The 24,801-nt window shown below is 51.1% G+C and overlaps 1 protein-coding gene and 1 long non-coding RNA gene across 10 annotated transcripts in view; one reads left to right on the top strand and one right to left on the bottom strand.

Annotated features, from left to right (window-relative positions):
* Nucleotides 1-5,195: 5,195 nt before the first annotated feature.
* The window catches only part of RIMKLA (ribosomal modification protein rimK like family member A), a 40,907-nt gene continuing 21,301 nt past the window's right edge, over nt 5,196-24,801 (top strand). For 6 of the 9 annotated variants that reach the window (XR_002345250.2, XR_002345249.2, XR_014808571.1 and 3 more), the window contains exons 1-2: nt 5,196-5,504; nt 21,457-21,687. Coding sequence is in view for 3 of the 9 variants with exons in the window: in XM_021096924.2 (XP_020952583.1) it covers nt 5,342-5,504; nt 21,457-21,687 (394 nt within the window). In the remaining 6 variants the exon portion in view is untranslated. Of the gene's footprint in view, nt 5,505-9,604; nt 9,868-18,235; nt 18,297-21,456; nt 21,688-24,801 lie in introns of those variants that run through there. The other 3 variants (XR_014808572.1, XM_084965486.1, XM_084965488.1) reach the window with 2 other exon arrangements.
* On the bottom strand, nt 7,348-9,461 carry LOC110261248 (uncharacterized). Its single transcript, XR_002345252.2, has 3 exons — nt 9,062-9,461; nt 8,357-8,528; nt 7,348-8,226 (listed from the first exon to the last, which is right to left on the bottom strand). It is a non-coding gene; the product is annotated as an uncharacterized LOC110261248 (long non-coding RNA).

Genomic DNA, 24,801 nt, shown 5'->3' with positions numbered 1-24,801 from the left:
CCTTCAGGAAGTTCTGCCTTGTCCCCTCGGACCCGGTGTGAGAGGAACTAAGGGGAGGGAGCTTGACCAAGAGGGATGAGGGAAACGCTGACATCTGGACCACAAGACCAAGGAAAGTGGGAGTCAGTGCCTGCGGTGAATAATCCTAGAGTTTTAGTCATTAACTCTCTCATTCTGAAATCATGTACACTGGGTTGTCATAATCTAGGAGTTTCCATTCACCTGATAATTGCTGAGAGCCCATTCCTAGAATACAGTTAATTATATTTCAGAAATTAATTATAAATACAGATTAATTATAATGAATGTAAGCTAGCAGGCGGGTTTTTTTTTTTTTTTTTTTTTTTCTTTTCGCTTTTTAGGGCTGCATCCGAGGCATTATGGAGTTTCCCAGGCTGGGGGTCTAATCAGAGCTACAGTTGCTGGCCTTCGCGACAGCCACAGCAATGCCAGGTCCGAGCCGTGTCTGCATCCTACACCACAGCTCACCGCAACGCCAGATCCTGAACCCCCTGAGCGAGGCCAGGGGTCAAATCTGCAACCTCACGGTTCCTAGTTGGATTCGTTTCCCCTGCGCCATGACAGGCACGCCACCAGCAGTTATTAATTGCTTATAAGTATTCAGAAATGGAGAGATTTCTTCCAGGGAAGGGTAGGGCAAATTTTAGGAAGGGTGACATGGAAGGATTATATCTGAGCTGGGTCTTGAAGAGTGGATATAGGGACTGGCCATGCAAAAGCTTTTCAGGGGAAGGGACCAGCACAGGCGATCTAACCAGAGCCACCTATTTTTTTTTTTTTTTGCAATAACTATTTATGAATACTCACTGTGTGCCAGGCACTGTGCCAGGCCCCAGAGCTAGAAGGATGAATTTGGTGTCACAGACTTCTGTTCATACATCCTGCCATTTTTCTACTCATTCTGTTATGGGTTTGCCACATCTGTCAGATCATTCTTGGCCATGTTTCTGCATGGCCAGTTTTTCGCTCTTGAATCTATATGTGTGTAATGCTTCTTTTGCTCCTTAAATACACTGCCTTCCGTTTATTCTAGTGCATTTTAATCTGCTATTGATGGCCACTTCCCTAATTCATTGAGGTCAATTGACTCTTGATCTTCTACCTTGGCATATCAATCTGTTTGGGGTCACATGTAACATTTATCAAGACTTTCACTTTCTTTCCACTGTCTAGACCCACATCTCAGTACCCTTTTGTGCCCATATAAAGGCGGGAAATAAGACAAGAACTGGGGCTCCAGAATCCCAGGTTACAAAAATCCAGTGTATCTGTTTTTTGTTTTTTTTTGTTTTTTTTTTTTTTGCTATTTCTTGGGCCGCTCCCTCGGCATATGGAGGTTCCCAGGCTAGGGGTCGAATTGGAGCTGTAGCCACCGGCCTACGCCAGAGCCACAGTAACGTGGGATCCGAGCCGCGTCTGCAACCTACACCACAGCTCATGGCAACGCCGGATCGTTAACCCACTGAGCAAGGGCAGGGACCGAACCCGCAACCTCATGGTTCCTAGTCGGATTGGTTAACCACTGCGCCACGAGGGGAACTCCTTTCTTTTTTTTTTTGTTTTTTGTTTTTTTTTTTTTTTTTTTTTAATCCAGTGTATCTATAATTGACCACAGCTTTGTCGACTGAAATTGCAGGGATGTCTCTTACGTGACAGTCCTGACTTCATCAACAGATAACTGAGTATCTACCACATGCGGAAAGGGTGATGCACGATGCACTGGCCAGCGTACTTGAGGGGCTCACAGTCTAGACGAGGAGGCAAAGAGACAATGGGTACTCATTTCCTTGGTAGGGGACTTCTCTACTCCTTACTAATGGATTAAGAAAGGACAAAGGAGAAGATAGGAAGGAAGTCCGTTTTCCTCTGTCTTGTTCTCTGACTGGCTACCTTTACTCAGAAGGAAGAGGAATCATGAATCTGATTGATCAGAGCCCAGGACACTAACAGCCCACATTTTACCAGTGGCTGGGGTCGCTCTGTGCGCAAAGGTCAGGAGGGCTGCTCGTGCTCCAGGTAGGACCAGCCCAGTCTCCCTCTGGCCCACAGCTGGATGAGTAAAGCTAGTCCATTTGCAGATCGGATCATCTCCCCTTTTTCTGCAGGCATGCCTAGGCGTGACCGTCCCGAACTTGAGAGGGTGGTGGCAGAGCAGGGTGGAGGCATGATGCTTCCCTTCGGCCTTAAACCTAAGCCATGTGATTCAGTCTTTTGTCAGAGTCTGGTTCTAGAGATTATTGGGTGCTAGCTCATCTATGAATCAAATGATCCTTTGGTTTCTATTCCAATTTCTTGCTTGTATACAGTTCCCCTGGGAACCCTAAAGAGAGCACAGGTGACTAGCAGAGTAGGTTTGGCTGTTGCTCATCCTTGAGTATAACAGGCTATGCTGTGGGTCACCGTTTTTCACAGATTTGTGTTGCCCTTGGCAGGAAAGGATCATAGTTCTCTACCCTGGCGACATCAGACTCTGGCCAGTTGAACTTGTTCTGCTCAAGAAGACGAGAGCCCTAACAAGCAAAAGTTCCAGGCAGAAGTGTTAAGAACCAGTGTGTAATTCACCAGGTCCACCTCTTCCCTCCCATGTGACCAGCAGGTCCCCAGATAAAAGTTACTCTACCAGCCTGGGTCCTGGAGGGAGGCCAACCGAAAATACACTAAACTGACCTGTTACGGGCATGCATAGTGCTTCCAGAAATAAAGCTGTGTTGTAAGTCATTTTGGGATCGCTTGTTACCACTGCCTGCCCTGGCTCGTCCTGACGGATACACTGACCTCTATCAGCATCTGCTTCAAACATCACTATCACGTGGCCTGCCAACATCTACTCTCCCTTCATTCCTCCCAAGAGAACCCCAATCTTGCCCAGGTATTCAACCAACCTTACAAGTGCTTGGTGGAAGTGCTGGGATTCCAGCTCCCATCCACAGGAGGTAGATCGTGATTCATTAAAGCCACTCATGACGGTTTCTCACTCCACGCTAGGGAATGGTTTCGATGCGGGAGGGTGGGAGCAGCCTGCTTGAGGTTTTCCAAGACAGGCTTCCTTGCTAATAAAATGAAGCACCTGGGAAGAAACAGTCTCTCTCCTTTCCCTGGACATTGTGTGTAGGCATGTGTCATTTGGAATTGTGGCCGTCATTGTGTCACTGGGAGAGGTACAGGCCTAAGGCAGTCAGACTCAAAAAATGGAGAGAATCTGGGTCCCCGATAAGGTTACTGAGCTGTTAGACGAAACTTAGCGCTGACTTACCCCTGAATTTCTTGTTAACACGAGACAATACATTTTCCTTATTGTTTCACACAGTTGAATGTAGAATAAAGGTGAAAAGAATGAGTTTAGCTCTAGGGACCTTGAGGTGAGGCAGGAAAGCCTCTTTTCATACTGCTGCAGCTCAAGGGACATCAGGGTTAAAACTGAATGTGGGAGTCATCTGTGGGGACATATCACATAAAGTAACACATCTTAGAAAATAACCCACATCTGGTGCCGTTACCTCTGCTTGAGAATTCTAATAGAACAAGACACACCAACACAAGTTCAGCGATCTCCAACTGGATATGCCATTGCCCAGGTCCTCACTTTCGCCCACCCTAAAAAGCGAGACCACAGAGGGGCAGGAATCTCCTAGGCAGGGAGCGCAAAGACAGTGAAGCCGGGACTACAACACCTGGATTCTCAGATCCTCTTCCCCTCAAGCTTGGGCTTGGGGGATCTTGGTAGCCATTTGCATATGAATTCAACATTCTTAGGAAGATGACTCTGAAAATGGATTGAGCACCTCCTAAATTTGCTGACTCTTATGAACAGTTTGTCGTTCCAGGCAATCACAATCTTCTTACGGACATCCTGCGTAGGATCCTGGAGAAGCCAGGTAGGAAGCATCAGGGTCAACAAAATATACGCCATAGGACATCAAGGACATGGCCACCGTAGAAGACAGAGCCTCTAGTGCCCAAGGCGATCTGTGGTTAGGAAAGTTACTAAGTCATGAGGCACTAGGTTTCTGCTACTTTAAAAAAATACACTGGGGGGGGGGGGGCACGTATTTTGCAACACAAAACAATTTACTTGAAATTGCTTGAAAAAAATTAATTTTGGAAATTCCATTAAGAGAGAACTTTCCCAACGGCACATCTAGTGGGTTCACGCAGGCACCTACATAATATATATGGTGAGGCCTATATCTTACCTGAGATACCTTACCCCATTTCTAACTTGTCATTGCTTGGCCTGCTTTGAAATTCCTCTTGCCTCTCTAAGTTAAAAAAACAAAAAGGACAAATATTTTAACAAGCCGGAAGAGCAAAGGCGATTTCCAAAGATGGCTAACCTCCGTCTGGCAGTTATTTAGAAAGTAAAGTCTGGCTTCAAACCTTGTTTGCTGGCAGAATTTGCAATTGGCTAGGACCAAGGACAGTGTTTAAAGATGACTCAGTTGTGTGGCCTGGTGGCAGGGGCGGGGGTCCTTCTAACAAAAAGGAGTCTTAGGTCCGTTTTCTTCCCATTGAGGTTCTGCAGGCCCAGAACAGCTGCATCCTGGGAGGGGGCGTCCCGTGAAAGGAAAATCCGAGACCCCGCGAAAGGCACCTTCGGATTATCTGCACCCTCAACCCCACCCCAGCTCCAAGCCAGGATGTGGGCAGAGCACTCCGAGGCCAGGATCCAACCAGGGGCCTAGCCGGGTGACCTTCGCCAGGCCCTGGCATCTCCCTCGGGAAGTCCCCGAGGCCCTGCCCGGGGCGCTGCAGGGGACGGACGATGCTTCCCGCTCCCGGGTGCCCGGGACAGCCGCCTCGAAGCACCCCGCTGCCCGCTGCGCACCCTTGGTCCGCCAGCCGGGTCACCCTCGCCGCCCCCAAAGGGCCGCGGCCCCGCCCGAGCCGGCTGCGCCACGCCCAGCGGGGTCCGGCGCGGGGCAGGGATGCCCTCGCTCAGCCTCGCCGCCGCCCTCCTGCGCTCGGGGCTCCCTGCCCCCGGCCGCCGCAGGCCTCGGCCCCGCCGCCCACCCCCCTCCCGACGCCGGCCGCGGCCCGCCGCGCGCCGCGTCCGCCGCGTCCGCCTCTGCAGCCGGCCCCGCGCCCGGCCCGCTTCCGCCGCCGCGCGCTGATTGGCTGGCCGGGGTCGGAGGCGGCGCTGAGTGGCCGGGCAGATTCGCTGGGTCAGGGCTGCAGAGGCGCCTGGCGCACCGGCGGGAGCGGAGCCGCGGCGCGCGCTCGTAGGACGCCGGCCGGCCGGCCGCCCGCCCGCCAGCCCGAGCGAGCGGCCCGGGGCGCCGAGGGGGCCCGCGCCCCGCCGGGCGCCGCCGCCCTGGCCGCCATGTGCTCCCAGCTCTGGTTCCTCACGGACCGGCGCATCCGCGAGGATTACCCGCAGGTGCAGATCCTGCGCGCCCTCCGGCAGCGCTGCTCCGAGCAGGACGTGCGCTTCCGGGCGGTGCTCATGGACCAGATCGCCGTCACCATCGTCGGCGGCAACCTAGGTGAGCCGGGCGGGCCCGGGAGGGCGGGGAGGCGCTCCGGGGTCCTCGAGAGCCGGCGGGTGGGCGCTCGTACCTCGGCCTCCCGCAGTCTCCTTCGTGCCCCCCGAACCTGCCCCTCTCCCCGAGAGACCTCTTCGGGTTGGAGAAAGCACCTAACCTTGAGAGCTTCTTTGACCACTAGCATCTGCCCTGAGGCCAGGATTCGAGAACGGCGTCTCAGGCACTTAAGGGACTTAGTTTGGAAGGAACTCGAATTCACCTGAAGCCGCCTGGAGGTCCGAGGAAAATTCAGCTTCTAACCCCAAAGGAGCAAATTCTGCCGGCATCCCTACCCTGTCAGTTGAGATTTATAGAACCCCACACTAAATTTACGAAATTGCCATTAAGATAAATGTGTTTAAAAGTTTTCCAAGAGTGTAGAGGCATCAGTACTGCATTGCATAGAATCTTGTGACCAAACTAGGCACCTGCATTTGGGGAGAAATCTGAGAAAGAGTGGAGTCACTTCTTGAGTGTCAAGTGGGAGAGGAAAGAAACCTTTGCTGGGTTTTCTTTCATTCATCTACCTCCCTGAAAGTGTTGAATTCTGATTCCAGAAAAGCCAAGATTTCAGGTACAAACTGTTCTGGCCTCACTGATTTCTCCTCTGCTGTGTCCAAGAGACCTTTTGGGGTAAGACATGGTTCTCATCTGTGACCCTGACTTCAAAAGGTTAAGTATGTTTGGAGATGTTTATAATTATCCTAATACAAACAGTCCATGACTTAGGAATCTCAGTGTAGGAACCTCTTCCTGGCTTGCAGTCTAGAGTCTCTCCAGCCTCAGCTCTGAAGGTATCCAGTCATTTCAGGGGGTCCAGGACCCAAGGGGCTTTGGGCCCAGTCAGTGTGCCTCTTGGAATACCATTCATATCATTTCAATCATATGAGTTAGATAAACTCATATAAATGTGTTGCTTTGGGGGGGGCAGGGGAAGGGGGTTCCAAATTCTGTACCTGCTACTTACAAATGAGAGTTTGAATGTGACCTGTTTCTAAGTGGAACATTTCTAGTCTAGATTTTTATCCATACATTTATCTAAACCTTTCATAAGGAACAGCAGATTATAGAGTCTGTTGGAGAAATATACTACAAACATTAGGTATCCTCTGTTTAGTCTAAAACTCGCTGTCACCCATAAAGGGCGCCTTCTCTCTAGTCTTGATTTGCTACAGTTTTCACAGTTGGTTAATGTAGGAGGGGATTCCTGGGCAGGGAATCAGAAGACTTGGATTCTGATATAGCTTTGCTGCGGACAAGTATCTTGGCTTTGCCTTGACCAAGTCACTTTCAAACCCTGAGTTTGAATCTCAGGGTTTCTCATTTATCAAACCGAAGGCTAAAGTTCCTCCATCTCTAAAATTATGTGTCAGCGCCATACTTGAATGGACTAATCTGTCATATTTTACGGCTCTAGACCTAGCTGATACATCGTTCCACCCCGAGAGTCAGTTTGTTCGCTCTTTGCTTTCCAGCCTGCAAGGAAGCCTTTTCTGAGATGCAGCGACATCATTGCGCTGTGTTCCTCTTTGAAGACCCGCCACCCTTTCTGTGAAAGATTAGGGAAGTGCTCTCTGTCTTGTATCTAAAACCTCATTTTAAAGAATCGATCATAGGAAGAGAGAGCGTTCAATTCTAGTGCTGCAAGGTACCATTTCAACCCTTTTGTTTAGTGTCTTAAAATTCTGCTGGAATAACGCGTGAATGTATTGCTATCTATTCAGAAACTAGGGCTGAGTTTTTAAACTACAAGGAAATCTCCGTAGTTATTTGCCTAATTGATGGAGAAACTGAAGACAGGGTATTTTTTTTTGAGCGGTTTTAATTTTTTGCTAACTCAGAGATTGTTCCCCACACATCCCAACGCACAAAACAACCCTATTAGATCGCTGTTTCTGCCACATCCAAAGCAGCTGAAGATGTATTTGGTGCATGGGGGGTGCATTTCCTTTAACACACAAGGAAATGAATTCCATGGGAAGAGTGAGCTTGTTGCTTTGTTCGGTGTTGTGACAGTGTCTAAGTGGTGTCTCACACATAACAGGCACTCAGTAAATATATTTGAATGAATAAAGATACTCAGTCTATTTCCTAGTTTCTTCTAGAGTCAACTGTAGAAAACCACTGGCAATTTGCTGAGCCAAAGTATTCCTCTGAAATAAACTTTAGAACTCACTGGCTCTGAAATAGAGTGGGGATGACCCTGATGCTCTTTCCCGTTGGAGGGTTGGTGTGAGAGCTGGAACGCAGTGAGACAGCATCCATTCTGACCCCTTCGTTTCGCACGTGAAGAACCTGATTCGGCTCCAGGCGATGGAGTGACGTGCGCAGCGCCATCCCGCTAGTTAGCGGCAATCCGGTGGCTAAAACCTCATCTCCTAATTCCAAGCCAGTGAAACGGAATAAGTATGCTTTAGGACATAAGCAGCCCACAGTACCTTTCTCAGCAGATGTGGAATTGAACTGAATTGAGGCTGGACAGCGATATTGTCGTTTAGGAAGTTAAATGACGTATCTTCGCTTCTTTCCGTTCCTTCTTGAGATTCCTGTGGGAGGAGGTGACGGAGTCAGGTTGGAGCAGGTGTGAGCAGGGACTCTGCCAGTTGCTTAAAGTTACTCCCGATCTTTCCTCTGTGGAGGCTGGCGGGAACCCAAACCCAGAGATGAGAATTTCAGGCTGTAGCTGAAATGGGATTCAGACAGGAGGTTAGAAATTTGGGGTTTAAAGACTGCACTCGTTTTAAACAAGCTGAAAAGGCTGTGCAACTGTAAGGTTTTGTGGCTGTTGTTTTTAACCCAGTGGTCTGCCCTACCTGGCAGATTTGGGAAGAGTAAATGATCTTCAGGTGCCTGAGACGCTCTTGTAGAAAACACATCGCCTCCACCTTCCTGCTGGATGTAGCATGAGAGTCCTGTCCACTGCCATTTCCTTCTCAGAAACCACACGTTCTTCATTCCACACGTATTTGTGAATTATTCTCAATCCTGGGGACACCAAAAATGAATGGGTGAATGGGGCACCCAAAATGCCAAAGTATAGTCAAGGCAGAAGGCATGGAGTGTTTATGGTGTGCCAGGCACAGGTCTGGGGTTTGGTTTGGTCTTGTTTTGTTTTTACACGTTCATCTTAGAAACATCAGTAAGGACGTCTGGGTGCATCGTGCTGGCTGCCAGTTGGGACCAACACTCAGTCATGCTGGGCTCAGCACTTTCTGTCTCCTCTTCTCCACTCCAGCCCGGGCATCAGCCTGCCGTGATTTCACCCTGCCCCTTGCCCTGACATTGCCCCTGCCTGAGATGCCCCTGGTGTAGCTCCCTCCTTCATGGGGAACATTTATTCACCCTTCATGCCCAGCTCAAGTCGCTCTCCTGTAAAGGTCTGTCTTGAGCTCCTTACCCTGCCTCTGAACAGTCTCTCTCTCTTCCATCTGCTGCCAAATACCATCACGCAGGCCTTCTGGCTAGCATGGCTCATCTTTTGTTGTGACTTATTTATATACAGAGTTTGTCTCTCTCACCTTCTTAATGACTGAGGATTCTTCAAATGGAGACTCTGGCACGGGTGCTTAGTAGGCCTTCAGTTGGTGTTTGTTGGATGACTGAGGGAATTGCCTTAAAAGGCACTGTGATTCCCTCTGCATCTGGGGGGTCAGGAGTGGATGTGTAACTGGTTTTGTGAGGAGGACATGTACTTATTCGGAGACAGAGTCCCGGATGCCGATGAAGTTCTTTGGTCACTCGCAGGTCTTAACATGAACAATTTCAAGAAGCAAGTGTAGGCCCACACTCGGGGCAGACGCCGAGACAGAAGAAACGAGGCCGACCTGGAAAAGAGGGTGCGTTCCAGTTTGGTTGTTAGGAGCAGGATGATTCAGCATTCTTCCCTCACTTTTGGAGCTCAAACCTCGTTAGCCGTACGGCAATTTCTAGGTCAGGTTCTTTACATCAGAGTGTCTGGGTCCTTTCACGTGGCTCTTGAGAACAAGCAGGTGAAGAAGATTTAAGAGGTTTGGGTGTGGGGGGAAATCCTAATTAAATTCGAAGGAGGAAAGGGCCTTAGCCTTCCAAAGGGCAGCAGGGGCCTCCCGGAGAAAGCCTGGACTCCCATCACTGTGCAAGAGGACACCAGCAGGAGGGGTACCGCGCTAACCTTTGTGCCAAAGGGCGGTCTTTAACCTCTGTCCCTGCTAAAGGTGTGCCTGACACCCTGTCATCTGATTGAAGCGCCATCCAGCGCTGGGGGAAAGGCCAGCGAGTGAGGCACAGCCCTGGCCATACAGTGTTACCAAAGGGACGCGAGTGCCGAGTGGATACGCTTTACCCTGTGAGTCCACATGCCTAACTGTGGACTGACCCCGGGGGCTGAGGATGGGGTGAGGTGTGGCTCATGCTGACATCTCTGGCAGTTGTTTTTAGGGACCCCTTGGGAACTGTGTTGGGAAAAAGTTCTGGAACCAATAGGTTGGGATCCTTAGTGGATCTCGAAGCCCTGCTTATTGATGTCTGAGCCACCTGTTGCTGCTGTCCTGCGCCTCCACCATGTTTGTTAGGCTTGCCTCACGGGAGGGGTACAGCCGTCATCTGGGAGGTCCTTGTCATCTCCGTGCATCCAAACCTCCTTGTGAGTCCCCTTACTAGTGAAGAACCCACTGACGTCCAGGTATGTCACCGCTACTCCCATCTCACTCTGCTCACTTCTCAGTGGCTAAGTGAGCCACCTTACCCACTTCGCAGAGAGACTTTCCCTTGGTAGGGCTTTATACAAATCTACACTAAGAGCTGAAACTCTCAATCTATTTCTATTTGATGCTTCCCTATTAAAAAGGAACTTCCACTATGAGGCAGTGATACATTTAAGTACCCCTCCATTGGGGAAGCAGCAAGAATAATGGTTCTTCATTCCTGTAACTTTGTTATTGACCCTTGAATATATTTTAGGTGCCAGTTAATCTTCACAGCAGTCCTATTCATTCCACATTCATTCCACAGACCTCAGCTGGGTGCCAGGCCAGGCGCTGTGCTAGGTGCCGGAGATTTAAGGGAGAGTAAGAACAGATATGGTCTCCACCTTCGTTATGATAAATTCATTGATTCATTTGCTCAACAGATCTCTGCTGACGACCCACTATGTGTAAGGTACTGATTTAGGCACCAGAACAAAACAGGCAGAACTCCCTGCCTCTCAAGATTACATTCTAGATGGGGAGATAGACTACAAACAAGATAAGTGAGATATATAGTGTGTTGGTGAAAAGAGCTAAGGAGGAAAAAAGTAGGGAGGGGGGGATAGCAGCATCCTGGAAGTGGGGGAGGGGGTTGGAGCTTCAGATACGGCGGCTGGAGCGGTCCCCCCCCCCAAGCGTGATGTTCAAGCAAGGACCCGAAGGAGGTGAGGATGCGAGCTCTGTAGATCCTCTGGAGGTAGGGTAGTTCAGGGAGGAGGGAACGGCACAGAGACCAGTGTGGCTGGAGCAGAGGGAGCCAAGGGGCGAGTGCTAGGAAAGGGCGGTGGGAGAGGCGGGGCGGTGGGGGAGCCAATGTATAGGGCCTCGTGGGTCATGGAAGGCCTTCCTGTTACTCTGGAATGAGCTGGGAATCCTCTGCGGAGTTTTGAGCAGAGAGGTGACGTGACCTGCCCTATATTCAAAGGGTCGTACTGGCCACAGTGTTGAGAGTAGACTGATGGCAGCCAGGACAGAAGCAGGGAGATGGCTTAGGAGGTTATTGCCACGATGCAGGCGGGAACCGGCGGATGGTGATTGTTGGACTAGAATGATTCCAGGGGGAGAGGTGAAAACCGACTGGATTTTGGATCTATTTGGAAGATGATGTTGTAAGGACTTGCCTCCTGGATCAGGCATTGGGTGTGGAGGGCAGACCCATCAAGGAGGCTCCAGAGTTTGCTCGGAGCAGCTGCCAGAATAAGGCGTGCCACTTACTCATATGGAAAGGATGTGAGAGCAGTCGGTTTGGGCGGGTGGTGAGGACCAGAGCCCAGTCTGATGCCCACTAAACATCCACATGGATGTGGCAAGGAGGCAGTTCAGCCTGTCAGTCGGGATTCAGGGGAAAGCCCTGGCCTGAGGGCATCAGAAGAACGAGCATCTCCGTACACCTTTCAAGGGAGTAACAGGTGGCAGAAAAGAGGTCCAAGGACTGAGCTCGGGGCCACTCCACTGTGTGGTGCTTGGGGAGAGGCAGAGGAGCCAGCAAAGAATCTAAGTGAAAGAAGTGATGAAACCCAGGAGGGTGTGGTGTCCTGAAAGCCAAGTGAGGAAAGTATTTAAAGGAGGATGGGATCCGACTGTGTCAGATGTTGCTGGTGGATCCAGTTAGATGAGGACGGAGACTTGCCCATTGGATTCAGAGTCTGGACGTAGCATTCGTGGCTCTGATGAAGGCCGCTCCGGTGCCGTGATGGGAACAGCGACTGTATAGGCTGTCTTAGGAGTTTTATTAGAAAGGGAAGGTGCAGGCGGGTTAACTTGTTAGGGACTGAATTGTAGTCCCCAAAAATTCACGTGTGGAAGCTCTGACCGCCCAAATGACAGTATTTGGAAATGGGACTTTTGGGGGGTACTTAGGGTCAGATGAGGTCATTAGGGTGGTTCCTCATGATAGGATTAGGGCCTTGTAGGAAGAGCTCAGAGAACTTGACCCCTCCCCCTTCTCGCCCTCTGACGATACAGGAAGGAGGCAGCTGTCTGTAAGCCAGGAACAGGGCCCTCACCAAAACCCTATAATGCTAGCACCCTGATATCGGACTTCCAGTCTCCATGACTGTAAGAAATAAATGTCTGTTGTTTAAGCCACCCAGCCTATGGTATTGTGTAAAAACAGCCCGAGCAAAGACACTGCTCAAAGATGGATTTGAAAGGCTTTTCTTTAAGGGAGAAGTGGCAGCAGATTGTATGCAGGTGTGGATGATCCAAAAGAGAGAGACTGGTGGTGCAGGGGTGAGAAGCGACTTGCAGGAGCAGTGCCTTAGTGACAGAGAGGGGTTGGGGTCTGTGGTGTATTTCGAGGAGTTGGCCTTAGCTGGGAAGGAGGACCCTTCAGCCACTTTAGTAGAGAGAGTAGCCCGTTGGCACAGGTGCAGGTCGGTGGATCAGTGTGATAAGGGAGGAGTTCCCGTCGTGGTGCAGTGGTTAACAAATCCAACTGGGAACCACGAGGTTGTGGGTTCGATCCCTGGCCCTGCTCAGTGGGTTAAGGATCCGGCGTTGCTGTGAGCTGTGGTGTAGGTTGCAGACGCGGCTTGGATCCCGTGTTGCTGTGGCTCTGGTGTAGGCCAGTGGCTACGGCTCCGATTTGACCCCTAGCCTGGGAACCTCCATGTGCTGCAGGAGCAGCTCAAGAAAAGGCAAAAAGCCCTCCCCCCCCAAAAAAAAATGTGATAAGGGAGCTTATAGAAAAGTTCTCTTCTGATTGCTTAGGAAGCATGAGAATGGGGAGGAGGAAGAAGTGAAGGTTTGAGGCAGGAAGAGAAAGTATGAAATAGCTGCCTGGGGCTGAGGGAGAGTGAATGGAGGAGGGCAAGAGAACGCTTGCCAGCTGCAAGAAGGATGCCCTTGAGACCAGTCAGCAGGTTTGTGCATTTTTTTCCAGACATGCTCCATGGCACAGGAGGGCACGCAGAGCAGGCAGAGAGTTGGATCCAACTGGGGTTCTGTGGATTCGCCAAGCAAGAAGTGGGTGCAAGGATTGGGTTCTGTGGATTCGCCAAGCAAGAAGTGGGTGCAAGGGTTTGAGAGTATATGCTGTGGTGTTTGATAGGGAATTTAAATAGAGGAAGAGAGGCAGTGAGGGTGGAGAGGGGGTGAGGGGCCGTGAAGAAAGGTGGGAGGTCTCCGCGTGGGTAGTGCTGGGTAGCATCAACGTGCGGCTGACGTCGGGGTCCTAGAGAGTCCGCTGGGAAGATAGGAGACTGGCTGGAGACTGGAGTTCTGATCGCCAGTGTCAAGTCCAGAAAGTAACGGGGGTGGTGGCTGGGGCGGGCTGGTGGAAAGATCCTCAGAGGAAAGCAAGTCCAGAAACCGAGAGACAGAGGCATTGAAAGAACTCTTCACAGGGATATTGAAGTTCCCCGTGTCTGTGACAGCAAGTCCAAATCCAAAGCTTCAAGGACAGGAAGCGACCGGAGTCCTTAGGTGACCTGTACCACGGGGACACTTGTGGCCTGGTCCGATGCGAGTCACGCTGGCTGTTCTCGGAGGAGGGGAGGACGGTCAAGCTGCGAGGAAGAGCAAGGAGCAAACACCTCTCCTGCCCCGCGGGTGCGAGGCAGAGAAGACAGCCGCAGCCTGCAGGGCGGGCGGGAAGCGTGTCACTGAGAGCCGGGGTTCAGTGGGGCACGAAGGAGGGAGGGAACCCGCGCTGGGAAGGTCCCGGGTGGGGATTCGCTGCCCATTGAGTCCCATTGATTGAGTCCCCGAGGGCACAGGGAAATGGGCGGGAGTGGCAGCCGGGCATAGACAGGGCAATGCCAGGGAGTTCCCGTCGTGGCTCAGCGGTCTCGAACCCGACTGGGATCCAGGAGGGTGCGGGTTCGATCCCTGACCTCGCTCAGTGGGTTAAGGGTCCGGCGTGGCCTTGAGCTGTGGTGCAGGTCGCAGACGCGGCTCGGATCCCCGTGTGGCTGTGGCTGTGGCGCAGGCCGGCAGCTTCAGCCCCAGTTTGACCCCTGGCCTGGGAACTTTCATGTGCTGTGGGTGCGGCGCTAAAAAGCAAAAAAGAGGAGGGAAAAGGCAATATCAGAGCCAGGTGGGGGTGAGAGTCCAGAGAAACGACACGGCCCTGGAGCCTCGAGACCCACGTAAACGGGAAGAGGGCTTGACGAGGGTTGTCTTGGTGGCTTCAGGAAAGACTGTGTTGGCGAGGTGGGGAAGGGGCAGGTTTTCAAGCTCTGTGGCCCTTTCGTTGCTCGGAAATCAGTGTGTCCTGCCAAGCTGTTAATAACAGCACAGAGTTCGGTCAGGTCTCTGACCTGGAGGCCGGTACTTTGTCCGCGTTGCCGTAATGGCCTTTCATCTCCTGTGGCCTCAGCTTCTTAAAAGGCCCTTGCAAGTGTGTCAGCCCCGGGACAGCCCTGAACTCAGGGCTGATACGTTGCCTTTGTCGTCACCTTGTTTCCGCGGGTCGACATTCTGCAGATACTAGTTGTAGGCGTTTCTTCTGAGCCCGGAAGTATTTCAAGTCAGCATCTCCTTTCTGCAGCTTCCCTGGACTCCCTCTTAGAGAGAGTCACCTAACTGCTCCCTCCTCCCTTGCTGTCGCTGTCCCCGATATAGATGCCTGCTAGAGCCCTTCCCACATCGTTAGACTCTCCCAGCCCTGCCCAAACCAGACTGCGAAGGCCTCTGCAGACCCAGGCGCTCTGCATAGAGCGTCAGTGGCACTCGGGACAGGTGTGTGTTTTCTTGCTTCTGAAATTCCAGGAATATTGTCTGCTTCTCTCATGCGCCTCAACCCCTGTGCCCAGCCCTTAAGACATGCCTGTCCCTTTGCTGTCAGCAGCCCCTCCGTGTCCCTTTGGCCCCTACCGTTTGATGGCACTGGGGTCCCCCCATCGAAGCCTCAGCACCCGAATCCCTGCCTGCGGGCTTTCTCTGGTTACAGGAACTCACCTTGCCCCACATGCAGGGCAAGCCAGAGGGGCCAGGGTTGAGTACAACACCCCTGGATTAGCTCTCAACCAAAGACAGGGTGGGTGAGGAAAAATTGCAAGTTGCTCGCTTTCTCCCTCACCCTGGGGTGAGGTAAGAGAGGCGGGGGCACCCTGGGTGAGGTGGGAGAACCGTTTCTCATTGTTGACAGGCAGGGTGAAGCCAAGGGGGCTGCTCCCTTCGTAGCGAACCTTTTCTTTGCCACGTGGCCTTCTCTGCTCCCCTCCTCGTGTTTCCTGAAGTGGCCGCCCTCATCACAGACCTCCTGCACTCCAGCCCTTGTGTCCGGGAGGCCTTCTGGGGAAACCCACATTAACACCGGGCGGGACCCAAAGTAGGTGCGAAATCAGTCTTCACCGAATGACGATACGTGTGTGTGCGTGTCGAGTGACCGACCGAATGCAAATTCTGTTGATCCCTTTCTCGGGAAGGAGACAAGAAGCTCCTGGTAGACAGAGCCTACCTGGCTCTTCTTTGTATTCCTGCCTCATCTCAGTAGTCGAGCAGAGACTGGATGGAATTAAGTAATCTCAAGATAGCGGCTGGTGGAAAGAGAAGGTGGCCACAGTAACTGTGGGTTCTTAATAAGGTGGAGGGGAGACGTCTGGGGCCAGGGTAGCACAGGCCTTCGCGGGGGAAGGAGGAGTGGCCTCGCATCCTCTGGTTAAGGGTGCAGATAACGTCCGGGTGAGAGACACCCCCCCCCCCCCGCGCGCCGACGTGAGAAGATGCGGGGGCGGAGGGAAAGGGAGACCCTGGGGAGTGACTGAGGGCAGCCAGCTCTTGTTGGGATGATACCACGTGGTCATGGCAGCACTGAGTGGATTATTACCCACTTATTTATTTAGGGCGTTGATTCCTTTCTGACAGCTTCCAGAGTTTCACTCTGTCCCGTAATCCTGCTCAGATCCAGTGGTTGTAAAAGCAGGCATAACTGAGCTCCGTTATTCCCTTCGTGCTGCAGGGTCCTGCGATTTTATTTCGGCCACTTGCTTTGTGCATGAAGAATGGTTGTTTTTTTTTTTTCTTCTCCTAACAGACTAAAAGCCGGGGAAGCGTGTGTGCAGGTGTGAAGCCAGAGATGCTTCACACCTGAGAGCACAAACGAGTGCTGTGTGCCCACAGGTCTGGAGGGGGTGACCCACTATGCAGCAGTTCTGTGCAAGTGCAAAGGCTTTGACAGTCAGGTCTACTGCAAGGATCCATGTGCAAGACTTCTTTTCCTCTTTTTTGGCCACTCGGCAGTATATGCAGTTCCTGGGCCAGAGCTCAGATCTGAGCCGCAGTTACCACCTGCACCGCAGCTGCAGCACGCTGGATCCTTTAACCTTCTGTGCTTGGCAGGGGATCCAGCCTGTGTCCTGGCACTGCAGAGACACTGCCAATCCCCTGGTGCCACAGCGGGAACTCCAAGACGTTTTTAATTTAAATGCAATAGCACATGAGAAATGTCTTAGCATCTTAGTACCTGAAACAAAACAGATGATCAATAAAACGATTAGCCAAAAAAAAAAAAAAAAAAAAAAGATCTGGATGCCTGTTCCGTTTATTATCCATGCTTCATTCTCTATTGGTATGAATGGTTGAGAAAAGGGTTTTTAATTTTCTGAGTTCTGCTTTCCAATCATGATTTGATTATTTCTAAAGCGATTTCTCTGTATTATTAAGTGCATTTATTTGCTGTTGGACATATACATGTAAAAGTCTTATTTTTAGAATTTAATCCAATATATCGATTAGGGGAAAGGCTCACTTCTTTGGAAACGTTACTCACTTTTTTGTCTTGTTTTTAATACATCAAAATATTTCCAAATATAAATAATAGAGTCAAAAGGAAATCAGGGGAGTTCCTGTCGTGGCTCAGTGCTTAACGAATCCCACTAGGAACCATGGGGTTGAGGGTTCGATCCCTGGCCTTGCGTAGTGGGTTGAGGATCCGGCATTGCTGTGGCTCTGGTGTAGGCCGGTGGCTACTGCTCCGATTAGACCCCTAGCCTGGGAACCTCCGTATGCTGCAGAAGCGGCCCCAGAAAAGGCAAAAAGACAAAAAAAAAAAAAAAAGGAAATCAGAACATAATTACTCATGAAAGTATATCATTCTTGTTAGAAGACGGAGAAAATACTGCTGTGGGTGCCAAAAGTGTATTTGATTGGCCTCTGGTCCTTATACTGACTGATTTGGGGTCTGATCTTGTTCACGGTCTTATTGGCCTGTTTGGGGACAGAGTGGTCATTTTAGTTTTTTGAAAAAGTAGTTTGAGGCTAAACACTAAATCTCAAGCCTACTCTAGGAATCTGGGAGACCCCAAATACCTCAAAAGCAACTCAGCTCCCTTCCCCCCTCCTTGCTTCCCAGGTCCTGGTGATGCCTGAGAGCACAAGGGCGCTTAGTCCCACGAAGCCCCTTGTTTTTGAGGGCAGGAGCCCCTCATTGTCCAGAGGCTTCCTTTCCATCCTCTGGCAGCCAAGCAGAGCCCTGCCCGCCCTGCAGTCCTGCATCAGCCCTTCTCCCTTGGCTTAAGGCCTGTAGATTGCAGTGGGAACGTAAGGGATCCCAGGAAAATTGCCACACTAGGCTCAGTCCTTTTCCTGAGAGATGTTAAAGGGGAGAAGGAGATAGATTACTAAGTGGTTAAAGGCTTCGGAATTGACCGACAGGTTTGCCCAGCACCAGCCTGAAACCCAAGCTGTTCTTGGCCATGGCTGTGTGGAACCGCTATCCCTGCCGACAGCTGCCACGGCCACTGCTTTTGTCTAGCACTTCAAGAGATGGTGGCTTAGGTGAGGTGCAGATAGCAAAGACAATGAGAATGATCGGGGACAAGTGACCTTTCCCACTGCAAGGATGCTGGGGCCGGGTCAGTGGGCAGAGAAGTACCTATTCATGCAGGTGTTTTTGCTAAGCCCATCACGCCCCTCTCTGCATCGAGCTGGATGGCCAGTCCAGCCAGAGACCAGACCTTTCTAACTGCTTGGGAGAGCCTTTTCAGCTCCACGTTAACCCATTCCATTCTTCGTTTATTAAAGGCTTCAGTTGGAATGAGCCAGGCCCAAAGATTTACCTTTGGAGACGAGAGATGAAGTCCTGGTAAGACTTCCTAGGTGTACGTGAACCTGCTCGTTGAGGCTGAGCTGTCTCTGTCCACTTGTGGTTGGCATTTCCAGAAACTTGATCGAGTTCTTTTCCTCCCATTTAGAAGTTTAACTGTTTGTCTGTGGTCTCATGTTGAGATTTAAAAGCCAGACGTTTCTGCTGCTTCTCATCCCTCTAGGTCACTTTTCTGTTGCAAAGCCATTTTTCTCATCAGGTGGTACAGAGGCTCCATTAAAGTGTCCTCCCTGCTCAGTAGAATGTCTGTGCAGGAACAATGCCAGCGCCTTACATATGTAGAGCGTTTTGTAGTTTTCACAGCATTTTTGCATATGCATTATCTCATTGTGTCATGTTGTTCTGGGCTGTTGCTTTTCCCCTGAGTGTTCTGTATTTACTCACCCTTTTCACCAAGAATACCTTTTTTTCTTCTCTTACCAATTTTGACGATAATATTCGGGGTTCGCTTCCCCCTTTTCATGTTATTTTCCCCGGGGGGCTGTAAGCCGCAAAGGAAAAAGCAGTATAAATGGTACTGTTTTCTGACGGCAAGGTGAAGAGGTCCTGAATGCTCTTTATGAATCATCCCTGTGAAGTACCTTCCCGTTCCTTGGGTTCCCGTGATCAGCAGAAGCACGAAAACAATTTAACTTAACGATTTCAGCTACTCTCTCTCTCTCTCTTTTTTTTTAAATTGCCAAAACATCTAAAATGGGAGAAACTGAGCAAGTTAGATCCATGTAGTTGTTTTCTGATTGGGGGGGGGGGGGTTGTTTGCTTGCTTTGGCTTTGTTTTGCTTAGAGGTTTTTTAATGGCTATTATATTGATATGATTCTTCCCGAATAGAGAAATAGTAGTGCCTCTAGTGCCTTTTGTCTTCTTGCAATTATGTGATTGTGCACGCCTATCACTTTGAAATCAAAGCGTATAAGACGGTTCTCAAACTGTGTTTTAAAGGCCACATGCACAGCATGTGGAAGGTCTCAGGCCGGGGATCGAACCCATGCCACAACCACAACCTGAGCCATAGCAGTGACCATGCTGGATCCTTAACCTGCAGGGCGTTCCTAAATGCTTTTCTTTAGAGCATGTTGGAGACTCCTCTTGAGGTTCCCTAAAGCAGACCCAGAATTCCCCGAACTCACTTCTCATTGCCCTGTCCAGTCCATTTCCTGTCTCCATCATTTATCCATCCTCAGATGCTGGGTGCACCACCTTAGAGTCATATAAGCCAAAGGATATCAGGGTTGAAAGAGATCAAGCAGGTTGCTGTGAGCTCATCTAACCTTTGCATCCCTTCTGTGCCATCCTCGGATGACCAGGGAGCCTCAGCTGGTTCCATCCCAAGACAGCAGAAAATATCCCTTCTCTTGAGCCCAAATCTATCTCCCTGTAGCTTCTATACAGTTAAACAAACATGGAGTGCCTGTCAGGCACCAGATACTGTTCTAAGAGCTGGGGGTACAGAGTAAACAGTCAGACAGAACAATGCTCTCCTGGATAGCTCTATCTCTGGATGTCAGAGAAGACAAGCCAAATAATTCCTCTGCATGGACACCTGCAGATACTTGAAGACTGCACTCCTGTTCCCCTGACTCTTCACGGCCAGCCAATTCTCCCAGTTCATCCAGTGTCACATAGGATTAAGTCCTTTCGCTGTGTAGACCAAATATTTTTGGATGCATTCTAGTTTTGTTTATTATTGAATTAATTTTTCGTAGTTTGATTTTTAAGGGTATGTATTATAAGCGTCATATGCACTTGGAGACATTTGGGAAATACCGATAGGTAGGCAGCAGGATGTCACCTACAGTCTCTTGCCCACCGTTAAAATGTTGGTATCGTTCCTTCTTCTGGCCTTTTCTAACTGGTATTGATAATTTTGTGGTCTTTTTTTTTTTTCACTTAACATTGACTTTTTTTTTTTCTTTTTATAGGGCTGTACCTGCAGTGTGTGGAAGTTCCCGGGCTAGGGGTCGAATCCAAGCTGTCGCTGCTAGCCTACACCACAGCCACAACAATGCCAGATCTAAGCCTCACCTGCAGCCTATGCTGTAGCTTGCACCAGCGCTGGATCCTTAACCCTCGGAGCAAGGTCAGGGATTGAACCCAAATCCTCATGGATACTAGTTGGGGTTCTAAACTCACAGAGCCACAATGGGAACTCCATAAAATTGACATTTTACATTCGTTATTTTCATGCCATTCTTGATATTCCAGATGGCTTTTAAAGATGAGGTCCTAAAAGAGCAGTGAGGACACCTTAATTGACTGGCACTGCCTGCCTTGTCATTAAGGCCCCAGCCTCCTAAGCAGTACCAGTCACCAGTCCGCGCAATGCCAGTCCTGTGCGGAGGGAAGGTGCAGGACGACGCCATCTCCTGCGGGTTCTTCTAACTTGGATTATTCTTTTGTTGTTGTTGTTTTGATTGGGCTTTTTGTTTGTTTTGCTTTGAGATTCCTTGTCGCAATTTCCTGTCTCTTCATCTTCGTGTCCCCAGGGAACAGGGTCACTGGTCTGTGCACGAGGGACTGTGTCTCTCTCACACCCCTGCTGTGCACCAGGAAGGAGGGGACTCTGCCGTCTCAGGGTTCTCTCTGCTGGAGGGGGGAGCCGCTTTTGCCCTTCTCCGGCGTGGAGGCTGGGGAGTCTGGCGCTGGCACGTTGTCGGGAAGGACCTGTGAGTGGCCAGCTGGCGCTTTCGGAGACGCGGAGGCTGTGGGGGCTTCCTGGTTGTCATCCATGCCCACAAGCCCTTCGAGCCCCTCCGACATCACTGGAGACACGAGAGGATTTGCCCGAGAGATAGGGCCTCGCGTTAGGACTTGAGACAGGGCTTCTAAAGCCTTGCGGTGGGGCCAGGCCGCCAGCCTTCAGATGCCACGGCCACCACGGGCTGTAACGGAGACGATGCTGGGCGTGCTGCCCTTCCTCCCTCCCCCGCCCCATGCATTCGTTTGTGCTTCTTCAGCATCACGCTCTGCCCGTGCGTGCGGCGTGTCGGCTGGACGGCAGCCTCTCCTTCCAGCAGGAGAGTCAGGTGATGTTTTCAAAGCTGTCTTCCTGCTGCGTTCCGTCTCGGGGAGTCTGTTGGAACCGGTTCTGGCGGGACAGGTGAGGGCCAGCACCGGGCTCACGTTGTCCTCCGATTGCAGGCCTGCAGCTGAACCAGAAGGCGCTGACCACCTTCCCGGACGTGGTGCTCGTGCGGGTCCCCACCCCCTCGGTGCAGTCGGACAGCGACATCACGGTCCTGCGACACCTGGAGAAGCTGGGCTGCCGCTTGGTCAACCGCCCGCAGAGCATCTTAAACTGCATCAACAAATTCTGGACCTTCCAGGAGCTGGCGGGACATGGGGTCCCCATGCCCGACACCTTCTCCTATGGTGAGTGTCCTGAAAAGAGGGTCGGGACGGGTCTCTCCAGATCCCCTGCGTGCTGTGCCCTCCCTTCCCAGACACCTTCCGTCCCCTCTTAGTGGTTTTCAAGGTGAATCTGTTCATTTTAGGCGATTCAGTGTCTTGAGCCTTTACCGTGGTCAATTGCTCTGTCTAAAACGTCTTTGCTTCTTTCTTTCGGGAATTCATTCATTAAATATCTGCCTGGTACACACCGCCGAGGACCTGTGTGCCACCTGTACCACGTAGCACTGGGCTGTAGCGGAAAGTAAGAGAGTCCTGCCCTCAGCACCTCCTGGTTCATCAGAGGCAGAGGACAGCAAGCAAACAGGCAGGTTCGGTGCAGTGTCGTGAGTGCCACGAGGTGTGGAAATACATAGGGGTGCTCCTACTTTAGGGGGTGCCGCGGAAGGCTTTCCCAAGCGGGTCACACCGCAACGCAGTAAAGTGACCGCGCTAAAACAAGGAGCACAGGGGAGCATCTAAGGAGAAGGCAGAGTATGGAAAGACCAGAGGCACGAGAGAACATGACCGGTCAGTGGTATGTTGAGGGGTTTGTGGACCGTGAGGCAGGCGGAGCTGAGACATGAGGCCAAAGAGCCACATCTTGGGTATGGTAAGTCGCGCCCCATCACGAGCCTCCTACAGTTTATGGAGGCGAGGAGGGGTAATTCTGACACAGGCGTCATTGGAGGGCTTTGAGCAAGGACGTGGCCTGGGCAGAGTTCAGCGTATCATTTGGCCACACTGGGGAGAAGGGATTGGACTCGGGCAGAAGAGAGACAAGGGATGTGGCAGTAGCCTTTACAATCATGCAGACGAGCCACGGTGGTCTTACGAAGGTGGCCGTAGTGAGAATGAAGATAAGGGCACCGATTCAGACTTAGGAAAGAGACGGAACTCTTAGGAGGCGATGACCAATTGGATAGAAGGAGAGCGGAAGAGAGGAATCGGGAGCGAGTCTGTGGGAGTTCCCATGGTGGCTCAGTGGTGATGAACCCAACTAGTATCCACGAGGATGCGGGTTCGATCCCTGGCCTCCCTCAGTGGGTTAAGGATCCAGTGTTGCAGTGAGCTGTGGCATAGGCCAGTGGCTGCAGCTCTGATTCGACCCCTAGCTTAGGAACTTCCATATGCTACGGTGCAGCCCTAAAAAGACAGAAAAAAAGAATGCCTCTGGTTTCTGGTTTTGGCACCAGGTGTGAAAGCAAACACTCCCTAAGACTGGAAACCTGGAGGAGAAACAGGTTGGTAGGTGGGGCCACGGGCGGTCGAGAGGGATCGCATCCGCCTGGGACACGTTCTGTTGAGGCGCCTCTCGCAGACGCAGGTAGAAACAGTCAGCAGGCCGCAGCTGGATGGGCCTGGAGCTCCTGAGAGGGTGGGTAGGGCGGTGGATCCGGACACCTTCCATGTGTGAAGTGAAGTCACGGAGTGGATGCGTTACTCGGGGAGACTCTGCAGAATGGAGAGAGGCCTGAGCTGTACACCTGACACATTTAAAATGTGAAGTTTTATTATGTATGTTTTATCGCCATAAAATAAGAATATTCAATAGAAAGGTTCTAGAGGATGATCCTTGAAGGGGGTGGGTAGAGTAAGAAGACCGGATGCCAGGGCCTGCATCGGAGCAGTGGGAGAGGGGCGAGGAGAGGGGACAGAAGCCGAGGGAAAGCGCATTCCAGGAAGGCTGGGATACGGAAGAGCGGTGCTCGATTCGGAGAGGACCTGTCACCTAAGCTCGGAGACGTGTGTGTTGGATTTAGCAACCCGGAGTTCCGTGAATACACCTTCCGTGTGGCGATGGGGAGAGAAGCCAGCTGGTCAGGGATGAGGACGTGACAGGAGGGGAAGAAATGGAAACGCTTCAAGCAGCTCGATCGAAAGGATACAGGGCTGCAGTGAAGGGCTGATGCGGGGTCACAGGGCAGGGCTCTTATTTGTTGAAGAGACGAGACAGTAGTTCCCTGGTGGCTCAGTGGGTTAAGGATATGCAGTGTCACTGCTGTGGCACAGGTCGGATCCCTGGCCCGGGAGCTTCCACACGCCACAGGCGTGGCCAGAAAAAAAAAAGTTGCACGACAACTGAGCATGTTTAAGATGCTGCTGGAATTGGGGACTAGGAGGTTGAAGATGCCGCAGAGAGGGTGCAAGATCTCTGAGGCGATGAGAGGGGAAGGGGTCCAACGGACAGGTGCAGGGGTGGCCTTAGATGAGGAAGCCCTGTATTACAAGGGAAGGAGAAAAGGATGCTAGAGAGGAGTTAAATTTATCCGTGGGTGTCCGGAGGCTAGGCGTTCCCTTCCTGTAAATGTCCTCTTTGTGAAGATGCCCCTGATTAGACATTGCCTCTTCATGCTTCTTTATTTCTTAAAAATCATTAGCACTTTCGTGACCGTTTTTATTAGTATTCCAGAGTATTTGGCTTTGCAAAAATTGGTGAACTATAGTATCACGGGTGGTAGGCAGACTAACGGTCCCCCAAAGATGCAGAAGTCTAGGAAACCAGGAAGCTTATGGAACAATTTAGAAAGACTTTAATACACATTGGTATTCTTTTTTTTTCCCCCCTGCTTTTTAGGGCCACATCCATGGCATATGGAAGATCCCAGACTAGGGGTCTAATAGGAGCTGCAGCTGCCAGCAACAGCCACAGCCACAGCCACTCAGGGTCCAAGCCATGCCTGCGACCTACCCCACAGCTCACAGCCACACCAGATCCCCAACCCACCGAGTGAGGCCAGGGATTGAACCAGCATCCTCATGGATACTAGTCAGATTCATTTCCACTGAGCCACAACGGGAACTCCTATTCATACTTTCTAAGTGAGGCTTAGAGGAGTGTAGTGGAGCCAGTTTAGGCTTTTGACTAACTCTGGATGAGACAAATCCCAGGCTTGGTTTCTTTGGGTATTGGTTTTCTACTGCTATGCAGTAATCTCCTGAAAACTTCACAGCTTAAAACAACACCCATTTATCATCTCACAGTTTCTGGGGGTGCGAAGTCCAGCTGCAGCACAGCTGTGTTCTTTGTTCAAGTCTCACCAGGCTGAAACCACGGGGTGGCTGGGTTGGGATCTCAACTGAGGCCTCCGAGGCTCA

The sequence above is a fragment of the Sus scrofa genome, chromosome 6 (assembly GCF_054392235.1).
Source record: "Sus scrofa isolate SSC_HxYL_T2T_F1_AM1 chromosome 6, Sscrofa_HxYL_maternal_Yorkshire_Landrace_v2.0, whole genome shotgun sequence".
NCBI lineage: Eukaryota > Metazoa > Chordata > Mammalia > Artiodactyla > Suidae > Sus > Sus scrofa.
Note: the sequence above shows the minus strand (reverse complement) of the source record. Positions and strands in the feature narration are given on the sequence as shown.